This window comes from Amia ocellicauda, chromosome 1 (assembly GCF_036373705.1).
Source record: "Amia ocellicauda isolate fAmiCal2 chromosome 1, fAmiCal2.hap1, whole genome shotgun sequence".
NCBI classification, from domain to species: domain Eukaryota; kingdom Metazoa; phylum Chordata; class Actinopteri; order Amiiformes; family Amiidae; genus Amia; species Amia ocellicauda.
In genome coordinates, this window is record NC_089850.1 from 64217804 (window position 1) to 64242205 (window position 24402).

General features: G+C 48.1%; 1 protein-coding gene and 1 long non-coding RNA gene across 3 annotated transcripts; one reads left to right on the forward strand and one right to left on the reverse strand.

Moving 5' to 3' along the window:
• Positions 1-1697: 1697 nt before the first annotated feature.
• Positions 1698-20730, reverse strand: cnot3a (CCR4-NOT transcription complex, subunit 3a). Of its 2 annotated transcripts, none has more exons than XM_066713022.1 (19): positions 20555-20730; positions 19157-19220; positions 18985-19052; positions 18812-18886; positions 18512-18601; positions 18212-18340; positions 15899-15994; positions 14865-14963; positions 14621-14735; positions 14338-14471; positions 14062-14118; positions 9345-10461; positions 9037-9142; positions 8663-8804; positions 8477-8573; positions 7911-8106; positions 7697-7829; positions 5381-5506; positions 1698-2275 (listed from the first exon to the last, which is right to left on the reverse strand). In XM_066713022.1, the coding sequence occupies exons 2-19, from the start codon at positions 19179-19181 to the stop codon at positions 2177-2179; spliced, it is 2904 nt and encodes a 967-aa protein (XP_066569119.1). In that variant the 5' UTR covers positions 19182-19220; positions 20555-20730; the 3' UTR covers positions 1698-2176. The 2 variants fall into 2 exon arrangements, with proteins under 2 accessions (XP_066569119.1, XP_066569110.1); XM_066713013.1 differs by having other exon boundaries at positions 14865-14969.
• On the forward strand, positions 19753-24402 carry LOC136758550 (uncharacterized). The gene is made up of 2 exons (XR_010819975.1): positions 19753-20511; positions 20668-24402. It is a non-coding gene; the product is annotated as an uncharacterized LOC136758550 (long non-coding RNA).

Here is a 24402-nt window from a genome sequence, read left to right on the forward strand (position 1 = left end):
AGAGGCAGTTCAGAGGAGAGCAACCAGACTTATTCCAGGTCTGAAGGGAATGTCCTACTGAGAGACTGAGGAACTGAACCTTTTCACCCTGGAACAGAGGAGACTACGTGGGGACTTGATCCAAGTCTTCAAAATCATGAAAGGCATCGACCACATCAAACCAGAGGAGCTTTTCCAGATCAGCAGGGACACACGCACCCGGGGACACAAATGGAAATTGGGCTTCGAGGCATTCAAAACGGAAAACAGGAGACACTTCTTTACACAGAGAGTAGTCACAATCTGGAATAAACTACCCAGCGATGTGGTAGAAGCTGAAAGTTTGGGAAAATTTAAAAATAGACTGGATAGGATCCTTGGATCACTTAGATATTAATGGACACCAAACGAGCACGATGGGTCGAATGGCCTCCTCTCGTTTGTAAACTTTCTTATGTTCTTATTAATTTCACGTTGATTCACATGTGGTCTAACCATCTTATTTGTGTAATAACAGGTAGAGATCAAGTAGGGATGTACTGTTCATGGTTATAGTTCCCACTGCTACCTGAAAATATAGGGGAAGCATCAGTCTCCGCAATTATTAATAAGTATTTATTATTTTTGTGACTCCACTACTAAAAATGTATTAAAAATGTGATTCCCAACGATCTCTGAAACATTCTTCCATGCATCCATTTTTAAAATGATATCTGTATCATAAATAATGGGGAAACCGGACACCCCAATGATAAGTTTCTCATCCGTGTTTTAGGCTAGCGAGTAGAAAGAGAAGGCACTTCCAGATGCAGAGAACATCTGCCTGCCATTGGGAGTCACCGGACTCCGTCACTGCCGCTCGCTGGACATTAGCACACAGCTGAACACGCTCCACTCTCGCTGCCGCTGTCGCCGGGACGCACGGCTCTCATTGGAAATGAATGGGAGCGAGTCGCTCTGTAGGGCTAGAGTGGGCAGTGTGAACGCACCTTGAGGCCACACTGTGAGACACACACACACTCACCCAGACCTCCAGCCAATGGCCAACCTGTGGCGACACTTTAACGCTGCTGTTACCTGGCACTGAGGGCCCGAGCTGCTATGACAAGAGCAGTGGGTAGACGGGACAGGATCCAGATGTGCACAGCTGGACAGACTGGCCCAAAAGCACTCACAGCTGGAGCTGCTGTCAAAGTGTCACCTTGGGGGCACTACGGCAGTAACAGGCCGTTCCTTGTGTTTAATGAACTGTGCTTTCAAAATAAACACATACTGTGCCCCTTCAGGGTGTTGTGTGTGTGGAGTGACACTCAGTCCTGGGGTGGGTGTGTAGTGTAGTGTGCATGTTGTGTGTGCATAGTGTAGTGTGTTGTGTGTGTTTGTAGTGTAGTGTGGTGTGTTGTGTAGTGCGCATGTTGTGTGTGTGTAGTGTGTTTTGTGTGTGTGTAGTGTATTGTGCATGTTGTGTGTGCGTAGTGTAGTGTTGTGTAGTGTGCATGTTGTGTGTGTAATGTAGTGTAGTGTGCATGTTGTGTGTGCGTAGTGTATTGTGTATGTTGTGTTTGTGTGTAGCGTAGTGTGTGTGTAGTGTGCATGTGTGTGCGTAGTGTAGTGCGTTGTGTGTGTGTTGTGTAGTGTGCATGTTGTGTGTGCGTAGTGTAGTGTGTTGTGTGTGTGTTGTGTAGCAGGGGTGCCAAATGAACAGGCAGAGGCAGAGCTGCAAAACAAACAGAATTTACTCACTTATATATAATATATTCAGGCAAAGTGAACCCCCTGCATCCCGACGCCCTCCTCTCCGCCCGGCTCCGCCTTCCTGCGCTCGTTAACTGGGCTGCGTAATTGGGTCGGACTGTACCGGGCTACGCTGACTACAGCAGGCCAGGCCAGCGAAGCCACGGAGCCTCGCGGCCGGGGAGCTTACAGTCTGCCTCGGCCAGAAGACGGGAAGTGGAGGAGCAGAGAGGAGCGTCTCTCTCTCCCTCTCTCTCGGGGGTGACGGGGCGGACTGGGACAGACTCCCACAGGGAGAAAAACTCCAGCCCTCCTCCTCTTCTCTTTCATTACTTCCCTCTCTCCCTCTCTGTCTGTGTGTTCAGTTTAGATCCAGGAATGTTGTCTGTACATGTCTGCTCTACTGTAGCGCGCTCTCCTCCTTATTCCCATCCCTCTCTCCCTCCCTCCCTCCCTCCCTCCATCACTGCAGGTCTCTGTCCTCCAGGTATCGGTACTCGAAGGTGAATCCCTCTTTCTTCCTCTGGCCCCACTTCTCATAGTCGAAGTAAATATAGGTGCCCTGGAGGGAGAAAGAGAGAGAGGGAGAGGTTAATATAGACTGGACACCACAATGACTGACCACAGACAGACAGAGGGAGGAGAAGGAGGAGAACAGACAGAGGGATGATGAGGAGGAGGTGGACAGACAGAGGGGGGAGGAGGAGGAGGTGGACAGGTGGACAAACAGAGGGAGGAGAAGGTGGACAAACAGAGGGAGGAGGAGGAGGAGGTGGACAGGCGGAGGGAGGAGGCGGACGGATGGACAGGGTACGTGCAGGTTTCGGACAGTTACATTTAAGACTTTTCGATGCCTCTTGGAATGAGGCTGAAGCCCAGTTTTAGACCAATTCCTGTTCTTCAGTAGAAGCGCTGCGAGTCTGAAACACGTCTCATGCTCTGCAGTCTCACATGTTAAACGGACCACATCCGTGTTAAGAACATAAGAAAGTTTACAAACGAGAGGAGGCCATTTGAACCATCGTGCTTGTTTGGTGTCCATTAATATCTAAGTGATGAAGGATCCTATCCAGTCTGTTTTTTAATGTTCCCACATTGTCTCTTCAGCCACATCGCTGGGGAGTTTGTTCAGATTGTGACGCCTCTCTGTGTGAAGAAATGTCTCCTGTTTTCTGTCTTGAACGCCTTGAAGCCCAATTTCCATTTGTGTCCCCGGGTGCGTGTGTCCCTGCTGATCTGGAAAAGTTCCTCTGGTTTGATGTGGTTGATGCCTTTCATGATTTTGAAGACTTGGATCAAGTCCTCACGTAGTCTCCTCTGTTCCAGGGTGAAAAGGTTCAGTTCCTCAGTCTCTCAGTAGGACTTTCCCTTCAGACCTGGAATAAGTCTGGTTGCTCTCCTCTGAACTGCCTCTAGAGCAGCGATATCTTTCTTGAAGTGTGGAGCCCAGAACTGTCCACAGTATCCAGATGAGCTCTAACTAGTGCATTGTACAGTCTGAACATCACTGCCCTTGTTCTCAATTCTACACTTTTGACAATACACCTTAGCATTCTGTTTGCCTTTTTTATTGCTTCTCCACATTGTTTGGATGGAGAAAGTGAGGAGTCCACATAGACTCCTAGGTCTTTCTCGTGCGATACTTAATCTAGTTCTATTGCTCCCATAGTGTAATTATAGTGGAGATTTTTATTACCTGCATGTATTACCTTGCACTTGTCCACATTGAATTTCATCTGCCAGGTGTCGCCCACAACTGAATATTATCTAAGTCCCTTTGAATAGCCTGTGCTGCCGAGATTGTATCTGCTGAGCCACCTATTTTAGTATCATCTGCAAATGTGACAAGTTTGCTAACTATCCCAGAGTCCAGATCATTAATATAGATTAGAAACAGCACAGGCCCTAGTACTGATCCCTGTGGAACTCCACTAACAACCTCACTCCAGTTAGAAGCGACTCCTCTAATCGACACCCTCTGTTTCCTAGACATCAACCAGTTCATAATCCATCTACTTTCATTACCCTGAATGCCTACAGCTTCCAATTTGAGGATCAGTCTTTGGTGAGGAACCTTATCAAAAGCTTTCTGAAAAACTAAGTATATCTTATCATATGCTTTCACGTGATCTACAGCTGCAGTTGCATGTTCAAAGAACTCTAATAAATTAGTAAGACACGATCTGCCTCGTCTAAACCCATGTTGACTATCTCCAAGAATATGGTTTTCATTAAGATGCTCCTCTATTTTCTGTCTAATAATTTTGTCCAACATTTTACAGGTGATGCAGGTGAGACTGATTGGTCTGTAATTTCCTGGCTCAGTTTTGTCCCCTGTCTTGTGGATTGGTATGACATTTGCTGTCTTCCAGTCAGTTGGCACATCCCCTGTTCTAAATGTCATTGCAGTATTGTAGTATTGAAAAAAGCTCTTTGCATTAGTTTTAGCTCCAATAACTATGTTTCTTTCTATTTCCCTCTTTGCTTTCCTGATCCCTTTAAGATCTTTTTGCAGCTCAACATATTCTATGTATTTTGTCTTGTCTCCATCCCTTTTGTATGCGCTATACAACATTTTCTCTCTTGATATTTTTTTGCATACCTCTCTTAAACCATTTTGGACAATGTTTTTTGGTCCTCAGTTTGCTAAGTTTTGGTACAAATTGCTCCTGAGTCTCAAGTAGTATATTCTTAAAATATACCCATCCATTTTCAACTAACTGTATCCAGTGTGCTCCAGTCTACCTCTTCTAAGTGCTGTCTCATACCTTCAAGGTTTGCCTTTCTGAAATTGTAGACCAACTCAATTTCTATTTCTGCTTCTGTAGTCCTCACTGGGCTTTACCAGTCTATGTTTGGAAAATTGAAATCCCCCATTATAACAGCCACATCCTTCCTACATGCAGTCTTGATTACACTGTACATCTGTCCGACCTCCTGGGCCACGTGTTGCTCATCATGATGATGGTCTGCGCAGGTGTGTGATTGGCTACCACGATTGACTGCAGTAACGGAAGGAATGCCTCCATCCCGGAACACCGATCCCCTGAACGCGAGGCTCCACAGAGGCAGCCACACCCTGAACGCCGTGGGCTGCACTGGGAGCAGTGGGTGTGAATGCTGTGGGCTGCGCTGGGACCAGTGGGTCTGAACGCCGTGGGCTGCGCTGGGACCCTCTTTGTAAACGCGGGTGATGGTGTAGTTTTGACTTCACTGTTTGCGGTTGACTTGGACACAAAGCATCACTGCTGAGGCACCAATGACGACGCACTGATTTTTATTACGGTTTACACAGCCTGTGCGAAACAGGGCGAGTAAGGGAAGAGCAGCTGGCGCTGTTCTACACACAGCCTAGAGACAAAGTGCGTCTGACCACATACTGATACACGCAGACCAGCATGAACCTAAACCTCCAACACCAACCATCACTGTTCTTCACTGTGTCGGTGCCTTCCAAACGAGCTCCCTCACTTCCCTGAACTCAGAATGTCCTAAATCAGAGCCATGTCACTTGTTTTATAAGGAGGGGGTTTTAAAATAACATTGTATAAGGAGATTATTGTCTTATTTCAGAAGGCATGAGGAGGAGGAGGAGGAGGGCAGACAGGCGGGACAGAGGGAGGAGGAGGGCAGACAGGCGGACGGCAGGAGGAGGAAGAGGGCAGACCTGCTCAAACTCATCGGTGATGGTCTTGGGCTCCTCGTGTCGCTGGAACCACATCATGTACTTGGTGTGGAAGCGCCAGGACTGCTTCTTCAGGGCCTTCGCTGCCAAATACTGCGCCTTGGTACCCTGTGGGAAGGGAGAGGTGCATCAGGAAGCCTGCCACATACTGATACTGCACACACACTGCCACATACTGACACACACTGCCACATACTGACACAGTACACACACTGCCACATACTGATACTGCACACACACTGCCACATACTGACACTGCACACACACTGCCACATACTGACACTGTAAACACACTGCCACATACTGACACTGCACACACACTGACACATACTGACACACACTGACAATGTACATACACTGCCACATACTGGGCCCTGGTAAACTGCCACATACCAAGACCAAGAGCACTACAGACACACACAATTGACATAGACAGGAAGAGATAGAGACACACACATAAAGCTCCTTTGAATTGAATTGAATTGAATTGAGACACACAAACACAGACAGAGAGAGAGAGAGAGAGAGAGAGAGAGAGAGAGGGAGAGAGAGAGAGAGAGAGAGAGGCCCCTGGCCTCACCCTAAATGACACAGAAGTCAAATTCCTGCTCTATGCAGATGACCTAGTCTTGCTGTCGCCCACAGAGCAAGGGCTTCAGCAAAACCTGGCACTACTAGAGCAGTACTGTCAGTCCTGGGACCTGGCAGTAAACATGAAGAAGACAAAGATCATGATTTTCCAAAAAAAGTCCAGACCTCAGGGAAACAAATACCACTTCACGCTAGATAACACTACACTAGAACACACCTCACACTACACTTACCTGGGCCTGACTATTAGTGCATCAGGGGGCTTTAACCTGGCAGTGAAGATGCTCAAAGACAAAGCAAGAAGAGCATTCTATGCAATCAGAAGAAGATTCTATAAAATTAATATTCCAGTCAAAATCTGGCTCAAACTAATTGACAGTGTGATCCAGCCCATTGCGCTGTACGGTAGTGAAGTATGGGGTCCACTCAGTCAACAGGACTACACTACGTGGGACAAACATCCAATAGAGACCCTGCATGCTGAACTCTATATTAACATACTGCAGGTGCACAGGAACACACCAAACCACGCATGCAGGGCAGAATTAGGCCGCTTCCCAACCCTCATTAATATAAAGAAAAGAGCACTGAAATTCTGGATGCACCTGAAGAAAAGTGAGTCAGACTCTCTCCAGTACAAGGCCCTCCAAACCCAAGAGCTCAGCCCTGAAAAGAGTCCCCTGAGTCAGCTGGCCCTGAAGCTCACGGCACTGACCCCCGCTAAGACTGCGAACAGAGACCAGCTTCAGGTCAGCACTGCTTACCTGCCCCCAATTAGAGTCAATCAAACCATAAAGATAACCAAAACCTCCTCTCTGGAACATTGGAACAATGAAACCAAATCCCAAAGTCAACTGGATTGCCATCGGGCCCTAAACAGAGAATACATCCTGGCAGAGTATCTCTTCACTGTCAGAGATATGAAGCAGAGACGGATCCTGACCAAGTACAGGCTCAGTGACCACAGCCTGGCCTTAGACACGGGCCGACACAGGCAGAGCTGGCTGCCCAGAGAGGAGCGGCGCTGTGGTCACTGCGAGACAGGAGAGGTCGAGACAGAGATGCACTTCCTCCTCCACTGCAATAAATATGCCAAATTAAGGGACACATTCTTTAATAAATTCATAAATATTACAAAATAATTCTCTGAATTGATAAATGAAAAAAAAATAGCTATCCTCCTGGGGGAGGGACATACAGCCCCCCTGGCCGCCCAATATGTAGCCGCCTGCCACAGCCTGAGGGGCTCACTGTGAAAACATACATGAGCACCAGCTGTAAACTTGTTAACTATAAATAAAGTAAATGTACATGTCTATTAAGATTTTATTTATAAATTATATTGTACTGTTTCAATTTTTTTTTTCTCTTTCTCCTTTTTCTTACCTTTTATTATTTTTCAATGTATGTATATAATATCAACTGCTTTGGCAACATTACAAAACTGTTTGTCATGCCAATAAAGCACCCTTGAATTGAATTGAATTGAATTGAGAGAGAGAGAGAGAGAGACACACAGAGAGAGATAGACACACAGAGAGAGAGAGACAGACACAGATTCACAGAGAGAGACACAGACCCACAGAGAGAGAGAGAGACAGACACAGACACACAGAGAGAGACAGACACAGAGAGAGACAGACACACAAAGAAAGAGAGAAAGACACAGAAACAGACACAGACACAGATGCACGCAGGTCTCTGTACCTCCAGGTAGTAGAAGATGAAGAACAGGGTCTCAGTGGACAGACGCTGGTAGAACTCCACTGAGTCTGAGTGTGGGGGGGGCACCTGGTGGTGGAAGGGCAGCGTGGGGCAGGGGTTCCTCATCAGGTACTGCCTGAGAGGGAGAGAGAGGCAGTCAATATGAGACAGTGAGTGTGTGTTCGGAGCCTCGCGGCGGAGCCCTCTACCTCCGTACCGTATCCTCTCCGAGTCCGAGGGGTGAGGCATGTGAGTCCAGGCCGCCTCCTGCATGGCCTGCTGGTACAGCTGGTCTTTGCTCAGCGGCACGGGGCCGAGCGGACACACGCCCAGCGATGGGGGGATGCTGACTTCCGCCAGGCCGGGGGGGGGCGGCGCCGGGGGTCCGGTGCTGGAGGAGCCTGAGAACAGGTCTGAGAGAGAGAGAGAGGGGTCAGGAGTACTTCAGTGTAGCGTTCTGTAGTGCAGTACAGTGTTGTGTAGTGCAGTACAGTATGGTGCAGTGTTGTGTAGTGCAGCACAGTGTTGTGTACTGCAGTACAATGCAGTACCGCATTTTGTAGTGCTGTACAGTGTGGTGTAGTGCAGTACAATGTTGTGTAGTACAGTGTGGTGCAGTGCAGTAAAGTGCAGCGTTGTGTAGTGCAGTACAGTACAGTGTGGTGCAGTGCAGTAAAATGCAGCGTTGTGTATTGCAGTAAATTGTAGCGTGGTGTAGTGTAGTGCAGTACAGTGTGGTGCAGTGCAGTAAAGTGCAGCGTGGTGTAGTGTGGCGTTGTGTACCTCGGTCAGTGAGGTGCAGGGAGGGCAGCTCCCCCTCCAGCCCAGAGCCCAGTGCTGCTCTCTCTGCCATGGACTTCAGAGAGCTGAGCTCCTGAGCCTGAGAGAGAGAACAGAATGAATACACACCAATGGACTAGACGTACATATACACCTCCTCCTCTCTCTCTCTATCTCTCTCTCTCTCACCTTCACTCCATCTCCCTGGCTGTAGCTGTGCGGGCCGTTCAGAAGCCCCGCCCCTTTGCCGTCGCTGTAGGAGGGGGAGGGCGAACTGGGAGGTAGAGACATGGAGCCCAAGAGACTGGAGCTGCTCACCACACTGTCCTTCCTGAGGACAAACACAGAGAGAGACAGGGTCAATACACCACTGGACATTAACACTACAGCACATTAACACTGACTGACTGGACACTACAGCACATTAACATTGACTTACTGACTGGACACTACAGCACATTAACACAGGAACAGGGGGAGGGTAATAAAGGTTAATATACCACAGAATATTTACACCTACTGACTGAATGAAAGCGAGAGGCGGGACAGTGTGCAGTACTCACGCTGGATTGGCTGTTGAAACCAGAGATGATGGCTGGCTGTTCTGTGATTGGCTGGCACTGTTTAGGGTGGAGTCTTGAGTGCTGTCTGCTACTACAGAACTGTAACCTGAAATAGAGTACAGTATTATTATTATTCTTAACAGACACCCTTGTCCTGGGCAACTTGGTGCAATAATACAATGCAGTTCAAGGCATAATACATTTTACACATTCAGAATTTACAGTACAGACACACACACACACACAGTAGAGACATGCGCACACACACAGTACAGACACACACACACACAGTTGTTATAGTCTCTCACTTGTGCTGCCGTTCTGTTTCTGTCCACTGGGCGGTCTATTGGTTGCTCCGCTGCCGACGACTGCCACCCCACCTCCTCCTCCTCCCCCTCCTCCTCCTCCTCCTCGTCCGTTGCCCCCGATCACACCGGAGACCAGTCCTGCCCCTGGGGCCCCACCCGCCCCCCCCACGCTGCCGCCGGGGCCTCCGGAGGACCCCTGTCCTCCCAGGCCCGGCCCCAGCCCCAGAATCCCACTGCTGACGCCACTAATTGCCCCAGGGCTCGAGCCCAGGAGGCCTGTGGATACCCCTGAGCTGCTGTTACTGCCCCCTCCCACAGCACTGCTGCCCCCCGGCCCCGCCCCCCCTGCGGCCGCCTGAGCATAGGGGGTGGTGGTGGCCACGCCCGACCCCCCACTGCCACCCAGCAGACTGGCCATCGTCCCCCCCAGGGACACCGGGGGCATTCCGGCCAGCCCCAGGCCTTGTAACTGCCCCCCCGCCGTTCCTGCCGACACCCCTGACCCACCCGGCCCTGCCCCCGTTGCACCTGGGCCGCCGCCCGTGCCCGGGCCCTTGCCCAGCCCCACCACCAGGCCAAGGCCCAGGCTGGAGCCCGCGGAGCCAGGCCCGAGGCAGGCCTGGGACTGGGAGTTGGGGTTGCCCGGCACCGAGCCCCCCAGGCCGGGCGCAACGGCCGCAGCGGAGGAGGAGGAGGACGAGGAGGAGGAGGAGCAGGAGGACGAGGAGGCGGTGGAGGAGGAGGAGCAGGAGGAGGCTGCGGGGGAGGCACTGGGCGGGGGCAGCAGGAGGAGGCTGGAGGGGGAGGTGGAGGCGGGGTTACTGCCACTGGGGCCGCCCACCACCCCCACCGCGGCCTTGCCCTGGGCCAGCGCCAGAGACTGGGGCGCAGCGTTGAAGGGGGTGGAGCCGGGCAGCAGCCCCCCCATGCTGCCCAAAAGACTGCTGCCCCCAGAGATGCCGCCCCCCACGCCCATCATGCCACTGTTCATGCCACCACCCCCCCCAGAGACGGCCCCCGCGACGCTGGCCATGGAGACCAGTGAGGAGGAGGATGTGCTGGAGGAGGAGGACGAGGACGAGGATGAGGAAGAGGGGTTCCCGTTTTTTACCGGACTCTGAGAGAGAGGAGGAGAGTGGCAAAGAGGGGTTAGTACAGAACATTACAATCACACAACACACACAGGGGGTTAACACACTGATAACACAGTCCATTACAATCACACAACACACCAATAACACAGTCAATTATAATCACACAACACACACAGAGGGTTATAACACACTGATAACACAGTCCATTACAATCACACAACACACACAGGGGGTTATAACACACTGATAACACAGTCCATTACAATCACACAACACACCAATAACACAGTCCATTATAATCACACAACACACACAGAGGGTTATAACACACTGATAACACAGTCCATTACAATCACACAACACACACAGGGGGTTATAACACACTGATAACACAGTACATTATAATCACACAACACACTGATAACACAGTCCATTATAATCACACAACACACACAGGGGGTTAACACACTGATACAGTGCATTATAATCACACAACACACACAGGGGGTTAACACACTGATACAGTGCATTATAATCACACAACACACACAGGGGGTTAACACACTGATACAGTGCATTATAATCACACAACACACACAGGGGGTTAACACACTGATACAGTGCATTATAATCACACAACACACACAGGGGGTTAACACACTGATACAGTGCATTATAATCACACAACACACACAGGGGGTTAACACACTGATAACAGTCCATTATAATCACACAACACACTGATAACACAGTCCATTATAATCACACAACACACACAGGGGGTGAACACACTAATAACACAGTCCATTATAATCACATAACACACTGATACAGTGCATTATAATCACACAACACACACAGGGGGTTAACACACTGATAACACAGTCCATTATAATCACATAACACACGCAGGGGGTGAACACACTGATAACACAGTCCATTATAATCACACAACACACGCAGGGGGTTAACACTGATACAGTGCATTATAATCACACAACACACACAGGGGGTTAACACACTGATAACACAGTCCATTATAATCACATAACACACACAGGGGGTGAACACACTGATAACAGTCCATTATAATCACACAACACACTGATAACACAGTCCATTATAATCACACAACACACACAACACACACACGGGGTGAACACACTAATAACACAGTCCATTATAATCACACAACACACTGATAACACAGTCCATTATAATCACACAACACACACAGGGGGTGAACACACTGATAACACAGTCCACTATAATTAGGACCGAAGCACCAACATTATCGTCCGTTTACAGATATCGGTATTGGCACATATTCCTCCGATAATGTTAAAGGGGTCATGAACTGAGAAATCAAAATGATGTAAAAATCTTGATAACATTATAAGTGGACCTCGGAGAACAGTACAAAAAAAAAAAAAGGCAGTTCATGACCCCTTTAATGTTTTTTCAAATGACCATGAAATCCTTCATCACACTGCAGAGAGCAAATAAATACAGGTTCATTTGGTTCTACAGTGGTTATTTTATGCCTCGGTTACACTGGCTTAAACATCCGTGCCGTGATATTTAGTATTATCATCATCATTTGTGCTAGTATATATGTATTTTAAACGGCACAGCGTGACTCCCTTAATTTATTACTCTTTCTGCAGATTTGTAACTGCAAACAATACTTTTTGCCATATTATTTATAATTTACTTAGCAGACCTGGCAAGTTACAGTTGAAACAAAATACACACGTTTCACGATTAATCATCCAGATACAATATAGCAGGTTATAACTGAACTAAAGTCTCAGTCATGGCATTTATGGACTTATGGGTGCATTTATTAATCCAGTCCTTAATGTTTTAGAGGGAAACCCAGATCTGCTGTATTTATTAATTCATTAATTTAACTTGTAAATGGGCACATGTTAAATGAATCGTGTTCGCCTTCATACTGACTGGCTCTGCAGATTGTCCTGCACACCATTCACAAAACAGCCTGAAACACGTCCAGCTGTTCATACAATATGAATAACATCAGAGCGGTAGCAGCCGAGAGCAGCAATGAGACGTTGCTCATACAATGTGGGTCAGGATAGACTGTCACACCCTGCATTGTGCTGCTATACTCTGAACAGACTCAGCGGACAGGTTACATTACCCAGGGCGTTTTTAAACGCCTGCACTAGAAGCTGCCCTGTGTGAGCGGCAGTGTTGAGCGACACGTGTAACACGCTAATACAACACTGGACACGTTCTTATTCTGTGTTCTAATGTATAGAACATCTTTATTGTCCCTTATTCGAATGTATATCATTCATTTTTGCAATGGTGATTTGTAATGAAAAGTAATGTTAACTCACAGAAGTTTCAAACTCCTACAGATCTGAGAGACATCTGAGGGATCCGTGTTAGAGAGCGTGTTTTACATGCTACCAAAAACAGGCCATATTGACAGACATAATTTCCCGATGGCCGATATGCTCCCCGATTATCGGTATCGGACCCAAGAAACGTGCATTGGGCGGGCTCTGATTATAACAGTGGTTCTCAACCTTTTTTCCCACTGGCCGCACTACGGTCCAAGTGCATGTCTCACGGGCCACACATAATTTGCATATGATGTCATCAATGCAAAATAACCGGATTTAATATTATGATATTAGCGGTTAATAGTATGATATATAATGTTTCACCACATTTATAGTTCAAAAATAACTTATCAAAACATAATTGTACAGTAAAGTAAACATTTTCAACACCGTGTAAACTTTGTTTTCAACATACAGTGCGTGAATTAACTGTAGCTTTGTATTTCAATAAACGATTTACTATATTTAGCCTGCATACCTGACAGCTTGTACAGTCACACAGGACAGTTTCTGCAATTTCCCTGCATGAGATCGTCCCTCACACTGCATTGTGACAGCCTCTCCAGGTGACACTTTTACTCCACTAATATATAGCATCACAATAAATGCTCCTCCGCTGATAATGTCTGTGAATCATTATTTTGGTGGATGTGCTGCGCTATTGCACTCTGTACTGCAGTAACATCGCGTATTGATCAGTAGAGTAAAAGCACTCGGTGCCAATTGGACCTGGCGTTTCACTCGCAGTGTTTTCACAGCACTGGAACCAAACCACAAATGATCGGATGCCCCTGAATCAGCCATGTTCATATACATGGCATTTCCAACACGAGCTCTCTTCAGTCTCCATTTTCAATCCATGTTTATTTGCGGGTAATCACTGTATCAGCTCAATCTGAATACAGCTGTAAGAAAACACCTGTAATGCTGTACAATGTGTGTGTTTTTCAAGCACATGAAAGACTGTAGACATGTAGAGATCGCTGTAGGCATGTTTAATACATATAGGTAGGAAAAGCCACGAACGGGTATACGCAGTGTATTTAGGAACACAGAGTAATTCCAATTTTATTAACCAAATCGGCTCAGCGCTTCTAGTGTTAAATATGGGTGTCATATCGTGGGCTGCACTTCCATGCGTGACGGGCCGCAGGTTGAGAACCACTGGATTATAATCACGCAGCACAGGGGGTTAACAAACTGATCAAGAGCAACACAGAGGGAGAAAGAGACCAGGGGGCAGCTCACCTGGCTGACCTCGCTGTCTGTTGATCTCCCGCGCTTCCTGTCATCCTCCGAATTCTCCTGGAGAGGCAGAGGGAAGAGGAGGGGACAGTTACTTTAGTCACAGTGCGACTTCGCTTGCACAGCACGTCCAGTGTGCGACATTATATTGCCACAATGTTGTAGTACAGCCTTGTGATGTGGCGAGGGATAAACGGACGAAAAGGAGGAGTGTATTTATATATAGTGTAACTCAGTACAGCCATATATTAGTGTGATCTGTGGGAGAAGGAGTTTTACCGTGGTGCAGTTGGCGGGGGATGGAGGGATGGGCGAGGAGGAGGTAGTGGATGTTGGCGTGCTGCTGGACTGGTTGAAGATCTCGTCTTCCATGTGGGAGTGACCAGGAGGAGAGGTGGCCACCAAGGACTGAGCTACAGAGAGAGAAATGAGAGTGTGATTAAGAGAGACAGATGGACAAAGAGGGACAGAGGGACGGACACAGACAGAGGGACAGAAGGATGGATACACACAGAGGGACAGACACTGAGGGACAGAGGGACGGACACACAGAGGGACGTACGGATGTCCTCCAGGTCCAGGTCATCGTACAGGAACTCATTTTCCTCGAAGTCGGGGTCCTGGGAGGAGTCCAGGTAGTACTCCACATCGTCCTTGATCTTCCTGATGGACTCCACCTGCAGCACAGCAACGTCACTCGACTACCTTTTGTGTGTGTGTGTGTGTGTGTGTGTGTGTGTGTGTCTGTCTGTCTGTCTGTCTCTCTCTCTCCTCAACGCTCCCTCTCCTCTCCTCTCTCTCCTCACCTGCACAGAGTCGTTGTCCAGCATGCGCAGGATGGTCTCCAGCATGCGTATGTGGTACCTGTGCTTCTCGATGAACCTCTTCAGCTCCTCAATGCGATCCTGCTTCTACAGACAAGAGAGATCGAGAGGGGGAGAGAGAGAGGGGAGGGGAGGGGATGGAGAGAGGCACTGAAAACTATACAGGGACATGGTACACACAACACAACACCATGCAGTACACACACACACACACAGAGCACTACACATACACAAACAACACGATGCATTACACTCACATACAGCAGAGACACACACACACACATACACACAGTACACTACACACACACACACACACAGCACAGACACATACAGTACATACACACACACAGCACAGCCACATACAGTACACACACACAGCACAGACACATACAGTACACACACACAGCACAGACACATACAGTACACACACACACAGCACAGAGACACACACATGCAGTACAGTACACACAGACACGCACACACACTGTACAGAGACACACACATACGCAGTACAGAACACACACACACACAGGCAGTACAGTACACACACACACACACACACACACACACTATCCTTGTGGGGACTTTCCACAGACAATGATTTTTATAATGTACAAACTATAGATTATATCCCCTAAACCTAACCCTCACAAAAAACTTTCTGCATTTTTACATTTTTAATAAAACATCATTTAGTATGTTTTTTAAGTGATTTGACTCATGGGGACTCTAGACAAAGTCCCCACATTTCACATTTATTGCATAATAACCTAGAAATTACCAGTTTGTAACCTAAAAAAAAGTCCCCATATATCACGAAAACCTGTACACACATACACACACACACAGGCAGTACAGTACACACACACACACAGAGCACAGAGACACACATATGCAGTACAGTACACACACACTCACACACAGCACAGCGACAGACTGTACACACACATACACACACACACACACAGCACACAGACACTCACATGCAGTACAGTACACACAGTTTAATCTCTCACCTCCTTGTCTCCCTTCTTCTTGCGCGTCTGCACGGACAGGGACTCCACCTCACTCTCGAACTGATCCACCTGCATGTTCAGAGTGTCTATCGTGTTCTGTGAGAGAGAGACCGAGAAGATGTGGCTGAAGAGACAATTTGGGAACATTTAAAAACAGACTGAATAGGATCCTTGATCACTCAGTTATTAATGGTCACCAAACGAGCACGATGGGGCGAATGGCCTCCTCTCGACTGGACACTTTTTCTCATGTTCTTAAGAGTCCATTAGGACCACTGAGACGCACGTGACTCAATGAGGATCCAGTACCGAGACGCATGCAACTCTAGGAGCACGCCGCACCGAGACACACGCAAGTCAATGTGGACCTGGTGCCAAGACGAACGCAATTCTAGGGGGACGCCGCACCGAAACGCACACCGCTCTAGGGGGACGCTGCGCCCAGACGCATACAAACCTAGAGGCACGCCACGCCGAGACGCAGCGACGGAAGGGGGATGCCGCACCGAGACGCACACCACTCTATGGGGACGCCGCACCGAGACGCACGCGACTCAATGTGGACCCGGTGCCGAGACGCACGCAACTCAATGTGGACCCAGTGCCGAGACGCACGCCGCTCAATGTGGACCCGGTGCCGAGACGCACGCTGCTCTAGGGGGACGCCGCGCCGAGACACAGAGAGGGTCAGTCTGCAGCCCCTGGCCCACCGGGACTTTATTCTGAGCAGAGAAGCAGGTTTGATGGATCCAGTCATTTAGAAAGCTTTGGCACAGCCGTTTGAATGCCTTCAGCCTCTCGGCTCCCTTGGTTGACTTGCTTAATTGATTGATTGGAATTAGAATTAGATTTTGTGAAAGAGAGAGACAGACACAGACACAGAGAGAGAGAGAGAGAGGAGACAGGCACAGAGGGAGAGAGAAATATGTAAATATATGCTGAAGTCTGTATACTTTATTTAGGGAAGGCATTGCCAACAGTTCACTGGAATCCTGAGGCGCACCATGCTGGCTCGCCTCACAGCCACGGCGGCACGCGTGGACTCAGGCCTGCCCCACATGCCAGCTGACGTCAGACTAGCACAGTGCAGTAACGGACCTATGCACAAGGACTGAGAACTGGGCGCTGGCGTGTAGTGTTGATAGCGCTGGAGAACTGACGCGGTGTGCAGGGGGGAACTGCATGAATACCAAATTCAAGTAATACGAACATACACCACAAACAGAATGAAATGAACATCGAAACGAACGATGTCCAAATGACTCGATTGCAAACTGTTTTCAAGTGTTATAAAGCTGCACATGAAGTCGCTGATTCTAAAAGGAGCATCTGAAATACACTTTTTAGATTCAAACAGATGTTTAAAAGAACAAAGTGTAAATGACTCGGCTGTCATGTTTTACAAGCGTGTCTTTCAGTGACGTTGAGCTGGAGGTTCTGTACCAAAAATGCCACAACGGCTGCGTCCGGCCCGAATGATGATTGCATCGCAGCTGCCGGGGTGCACTGTTCATCTTAAATACATCTGCAATGGCGCCCAGGACAAGATCACATCGTCACAGCTTTGCACTGGAGCCAAAACACTGAACAGGACAACTACACAAACAATGCGCACTTATCAACACACGATGCAGGGACAGGCCCAGTGCTGCGAGGGCCACACAGGACTTGCGCAGCTCCTGCTCATGGACTGCCTCGTCTCATGTCTTGTCCAGGACGGCACGGCCGGGTCACAGCAGACAGCCCACGCTGCAGGCCCTGACCAGGCACTGTGCTGCAAGCCACGGGCGCAGTCTGAGCGGCTTTGCTCCCCGCAATTGAAGTGCAGAGTCACTGCCACCGTACAGTGTCTTCAAACAGGTCCTCTCAGAAACTGATGTCATGGTAATAGGTTATAGGTAATAGGCTCGTCCTGTAGAGCAGCGTGTGCCGCCAGCGGTCACAACACCGCCGTCTCGTCCTGTAGAGCAGCGTGTGCCCCCGGCGCTCACCACACCGCGCCGCCGTCTCGTTCTGCTGTCGAGCCGGCCTCTGCCTGCCGCTGCAGATCTTCAGCTCCTGAATATCGCATCTTACAGACATTTTTAATGATGCTGTTAGTAAATGTCAATCACAAATGACAGCCTGTGCTTCTGTTTACTGTCCAGGAATACGCACTGTGGCCCGGTGTGCGTCGCCCATTGCCCTGATCCTGAGCCCTGGGGCCCGATGTCAATACTCGACCACACGGACGTAACGCAGTCAAGCCTCCCTGAGTTCATCTGAACTGAGAGAGAGAGAGAGAAAGAGAGACGCACAGAAACACACACTTACTGTGAGCCACTGTCCAACTTCCTCCTTCTCTCTCTGCGCCGGGTCGACCTTCTGCGCGAGTCCCAGGCCCTCCTTGGAGTAGGCCTTCGTCTTCGTCTCCCGCTCCACTATCTTAAACCGCTCCATTTGCTAGAGAGACAGAGAGAGATAGAGAGAGAGAGAGAGAGAGAGACAGAGAGGGGGGGACAACGACAGAAAAGGAGATTACTTAAACACACTCACAGACACACAGACACACAAACACGCAGTAACGGACACACAAGCCCTCTCCGTCCCGCCCCTGTCCCGCCCCTCTCTAACCGTCTCTATGAGTTTGCGGTTCTCCACTAGTTGCCTCTTGTCCTTGATTTCGTTGGAGGCGACCCAGGTCTTGATCTGGTCCCTCAGCCTCTGAGGGAGAGAGTGGGGTTCAGTGCACATACTAACTGTGTGTCAGTCACAGTGTGCCAGTCAGCCAGTGTGCCAGTCACAGTGTGCCAGTCACAGTGTGCCAGTCACAGTGTGCCAGTCACAGTGTGCCAGTCAGTCAGTGTGTCAGTCAGTCAGTGTGTCAGTCAGCGTGTTGAGTGTTGTTGTCTCTGTCTCCCTCTCCCTGTTTACCTGTAGTTTTTTTATCTCTTTCTTCAGGTCTGCTTCATACTTCTCCTTCTGATTGGCGTTGGCTGCGTTGTGGAGCTACGGGGGTCAGAGGTCAACACTGTCAGTCCCCACTACCACCATTACAGCATTTCAATTGCCTTAACGCAGTGGTTAAGTGGTTATCGAGGACTCACCTTCTGCCAGATATCCTCAAACTGCTCCACCCCCTCTGCTACTTTCTTCAGACAGCGATCTATCTCTCCTGGAGGGAGGGAGAGAGAGGGGAGTGATATTAATAATACAGACACACAGTACAATATACACGCACACAGTACAGACACACGATACGGTAGAGAGACATGTTACCTTGTAGTTTTCTCTTGTCCGCCATGACTCCTGGACTAGCACACTGTCCTCATACCGTCAGTCACTGAGATAGAAAGAAAGAGAGAGAGTTCATACCCTGACTGACTGGACACTACAACACATTAACACTGACTGAACACTACAACACATTAACACTGACTGACTGACTGGACACTACAGCACATTAACACTGACTGACTGACTGGACACTACAGCACATTAACACTGACTAACTGACTGGACACTACAGCACAATAACACTGACTGACTGAGTGGACACTACAGTACATTAACACCGACTGACTGACTGGACACTACAGTACATTAACACCGACTGACTGACTGGACACTACAGCACATTAACACCGACTGATTGACTGGACACTACAGCACATTAACACTGACTGACTGACTGGACACTACAGCACATTAACACTGACTAACTGACTGGACACTACAGCACAATAACACTGACTGACTGAGTGGACACTACAGTACATTAACACCGACTGACTGACTGGACACTACAGTACATTAACACCGACTGACTGACTGGACACTACAGCACATTAACACCGACTGATTGACTGGACACTACAGCACATTAACACTGACTGACTGACTGGACACTACAGTACATTAACACTGACTGACTGACTGGACACTACAGTACATTAACACTGACTGTCTGACTGGACACTACAGCACATTAACACTGACTGACTGGACACTACAGTACATTAACACTGACTGACTGACTGGACACTACAGCACATTAACACTGACTGACTGGACACTACAGCACATTAACACTGACTGACTGACTGGACACTACAGCACATTAACACTGACTGACTGACTGGACACTACAGTACATTAACACTGGCTGGACACTACACAACTCTGCACTCATTTACTCTCTTAAGAAGAAACGCTGAACCCACACTAACGTTTTCTTATTAAAAACCGTTACTGAAGTATTTACGTCACACACACACACACATACACCTGACACATATACACACAGACAACCTGCTCTCTGTCACACCTGACACACACACACACACACACTACTATCTCTCTCTCTCTCTCTCTCTCTCTCTGTGTGATCGGTCTGTACAGGCGGCCCGGGGCTCACGCTGCAGATGCCCGGCTCTGACCCCAGTACGGCGCAGGTCTGGCCGGTGCACTGCGGGACTTTACCGCCTCGGTCCCGGACAGCGGGCCCCCGCAGAGCCCCGGTCCCGCATGGGCCGCTGATCCGGGTCGAGCTCCGCTAACGGACGGACGGACGCGCTGCCGCCGCCGCTGTGCTCCGGTGCTGCTGCCCGGGAGTTTGTTATGGGCTGCTGGTGGTGAGTGTGAAGGCTCTCGCTGCTGTGGATGTAAAAGCTGTACCGTTATATTTCTGTGGCGTCTCCCTGTCTTCTCCTCCGCTTAGTCTCCCTCTTTCCGTCCGTGAATGTTGTGTAAATACTGATTTCAATCGCGCTCTCTGTCTTTCTCGACAGACAGACAATCGGCTGCAGATCCAAGATGGCCGCCAGCCTCCCTCCTCCTCCTCCTCCTCCTGCGATCGAGCGACAGGCTTCCCGCTCCGGACCCGCCCCTCATCCGCACAGCAGCGCTCCATTGGCTGCTGTGGTCCCACCGCAGAGCGCTATTGGTCACGATTCTTTGTCACTCAGGAAGATGTTTTTTTTCGTTGTCCCCCCCTTCCACACCGCTGCAGCGGGATTGGTGGAAGTGGCAGAGGTGGCAGGTGAAAGGTGAAACGGTGCTGGCATCTGATTGGAGGAGAGGTCCATCAGTCATGCAGTGGGGCGAAATAGAGCGGTTTCTGGTGACATCACAAGCGGAAGAAGAACTTTCCTGAACACACGTCCGGTCTTCTGTGCTGACTACTGATGGCAGTTCGATTCTTTTTAGTGCCTCGATTCATTTGATTCAGTTCAGTTCGGTGAATCGGTTCATGTCGTTCACTGATTCAGACTGGACCCCTGCAGCCCGAATCAGGACGGGTCAGACAGACTTGAACCGGCAAGAACGAGTCGTTCACCGCACGCCACAAAAGCATGGAGAAGTGTATTTGACTGGGGTAAAATAAATACAGTTGTGACAGATATATATTTAAAATACCGGAGAAAACAACAGTTTGAAGTTAACATTATTTAGCCAACATGATTAATCTAATATATTGTTTGGACAAGGGCGTCTGCTAAATAATAATAATAATAATATCGTTACATAAATGTCTTGTGCATAGGTGTATCTCAATTATTATTAATATTAATAATTATTTTGTTGATTTACTTCAAGATGACTGCAAGTATTAATAATACATTGTGCAAAATGTTTCATGTGTATAAAACATTACAAAAACAGACTTCATAGCGATATATTATATATTTTTGTTATGTTTGGCAGACGTACGCAATGAATACGGACTAATACACACACACATTATGTACAGTATATAAAATATTGCATAAACGTCTAATCTCATTTTCTGACAGTATAGTCTATACTCGGTCTGGATGATGTAACTGACGCCATTTTGGCTCATACATATTTATTTTTTATGCAATAACAAGAGGGAATTTGGAAACAACATGGCGCATACAGTTCAGTTTCATAACTCAACGACTCGTCAGGACGAGCGAGTCCGCCGGACTGAGAGTCAGAGTCAGTGATGGAGGTGCGGGTCTCCGGCTCCTGAGCGCCGCTGCTCACAGCGAGTCAGCAGAGCCGAGTCTTGCGTCACGGATCCGAGTCCCATCGGGCACCAGAATGAGTCTCTCAAAAAGAACGAATCGTTCGCGAACTGCACGTCACTACTGACCACTACAGCCATCAAGTGACTGACGGGGCTGTAACCGGGCTGTGTGCAGAGCTGTTATTCAGGCTAATCTCCGAGCAGCTGCAGCAGCCCGTCCAAGCGTCAGTGAATGCGCATTGCCAGCGCTTTCGAATCTGTTCTGTTGAGACTATCAGGGTTAGATTATATTACACTAAGGGAGGTCGGGGCATGTTGCTCGAATGTACACCGAGCCAACCCGTACAAACGGCATGGATCCCCACAGGTGTACAAATGTTCAAACGGCAGAATCGGAGCCAACACCGAGTGCAAAACCCGAGAGAGACTGACAGGGAGAGGGAGGGAGTAAAGCAGGGGCGTCGCAGTAGACCTCAGCTCACCCGGGGTTGACAGTGATATCTCCTGTAGGAGCGGGGGAGGGTCAAAAGCCCGCGTCTAACGACGCCGATGGAGTAAAGAGTGCTGTATAGACAGACAAGACAGGGGAGAGGGAGTAAACAACATAAGAAAGTGTCCAATCGACAGGAGGCCATTCGCCCCATCGTGCTCGTTTGGTGTCCATTAATAACTAAGTGATCAAGGATCCTATCCAGTCTGATTTTGAATGTTCCCACATTGTCTCTTCAGCCACATCGCTGGGGAGTTTGTTCAGATGGTGACGCCTCTCTGTGTGAAGAAGTGTCTCCTGTTTTCTGTCTTGAATGCCTTGAAGCCCAATTTCCATTTGTGTCCCGGGTGCGTGTGTCCCTGCTGATCTGGAAAAGCTCCTCTGGGTTGATGTGGTCGCTGGCTTTCATGATTTTGAAGACTTGGATCAAGTCCCCACGTAGTCTCCTCTGTTCCAGGGTGAATAGGTTTAGTTCCCTCAGTCTCTCCGAGTAGGACATTCCCTTCAGACCTGGAATAAGTCTGGTTGCTCTCCTCTGAACTGCCTCTAGAGCAGCGATATCTTTCTTGAAGTGTGGAGCCCAGAACTGTCCACAGTATCCAGATGAGCTCTAACTAGTGCATTGTACAGTCTGAACATCACTGCCCTTGTTCTCAATTCTACACTTTTGACAATATACCCTAACATCCTGTTTGCCTTTTTTATTGCTTCCCCACATTGTTTGGATGGAGAAAGTGAGGAGTCCACATAGACTCCTCGGTCTTTCTCATGCGTTACTTCATCTAGTTCTGTTCCTCCCATAGTGTAATTATAGTGGACATTTTTGTTATCTGCATGTATTACCTTGCACTTGTCCACATTGAATTTCATCTGCCAGGTGTCGGCCCACAACTGAATATTATCTAAGTCCCTTTGAATAGCCTGTGTTGCCAAGATTGTATCTGCTGAGCCACCTATTTTAGTATCATCTGCAAATGTGACAAGTTTGCTAACTATCCCAGAGTCCAGATTATTAATATAGATTAGAAAAAGGACAGGTCCTAGTACTGATCCCTGTGGAACTCCACTAACAACCTCACTCCAGTTAGAAGCGACTCCTCTAATCGACACCCTCTGTTTCCTAGACATCAACCAGTTCATAATCATCTACTTACATTACCCTGAATGCCTACAGCCTCCAATTTGAGGATCAGTCTTTGGTGTGGAACCTTATCAAAAGCTTTTTGGAAATCTAAGTATATCACATCATTTGCTTTCACATGATCTACAGCTGCAGTTGCATGTTCAAAAAATTCTAATAAATTAGTAAGACATGATCTGCCTCGTCTAAACCCATGTTGACTATCTCCAAGAATATGGTTTTCATTAAGATGCTCCTCTATTTTCTGTCTAATAATTTTGTCCAACATTTTACAAGTGATGCAGGTGAGACTGATTGGTCTGTAATTTCCTGGCTCAGTTTTGTCCTCTTTCTTGTGGATTGGTATGACATTTGCTGTCTTCCAGTCAATTGGCACATCCCCTGTTCTAAGTGTCATTTGGAATATTTGAGTTAGCAGCCTATAAATAATTTCCCTCATTTCTTTAAGTACTGTTGGAAATATCCCATATGGCCCAGGTGATTTGTTGGTTTTTAATTCTGCTAGTCCCTTTAGTACCTCCTCCTCATTTATCCTGATCTCTCTTGCTATGTTATGTCTTTTCTTTTGTAAAAACCTCTGTGAAATACTCATTCAGAACATTTGCCACATCTAGTTTGTTTTCCATACCTCAATTTGTGCCCTTTATCTGTTTCACTTCCTCCTTTATTGACCTCTTGCTGTTGTAATATTGAAAAAAACTCTTTGCATTAGTTTTAGCTCCAAGAGCTGTTTCTTTCTAGTTCCCTCTTTGCTTTCCTGATCCCTTTCTTAAGATCTCTTTGCAGCTCAACATATTCTATGTATTTTGTTTTGTCTCCGTCCCTTTTGTATGCACTATACAACATTTTCTTTCTCTTGATATTCTGCATACCTCTATTAAACCATTTTGGCCACTGTT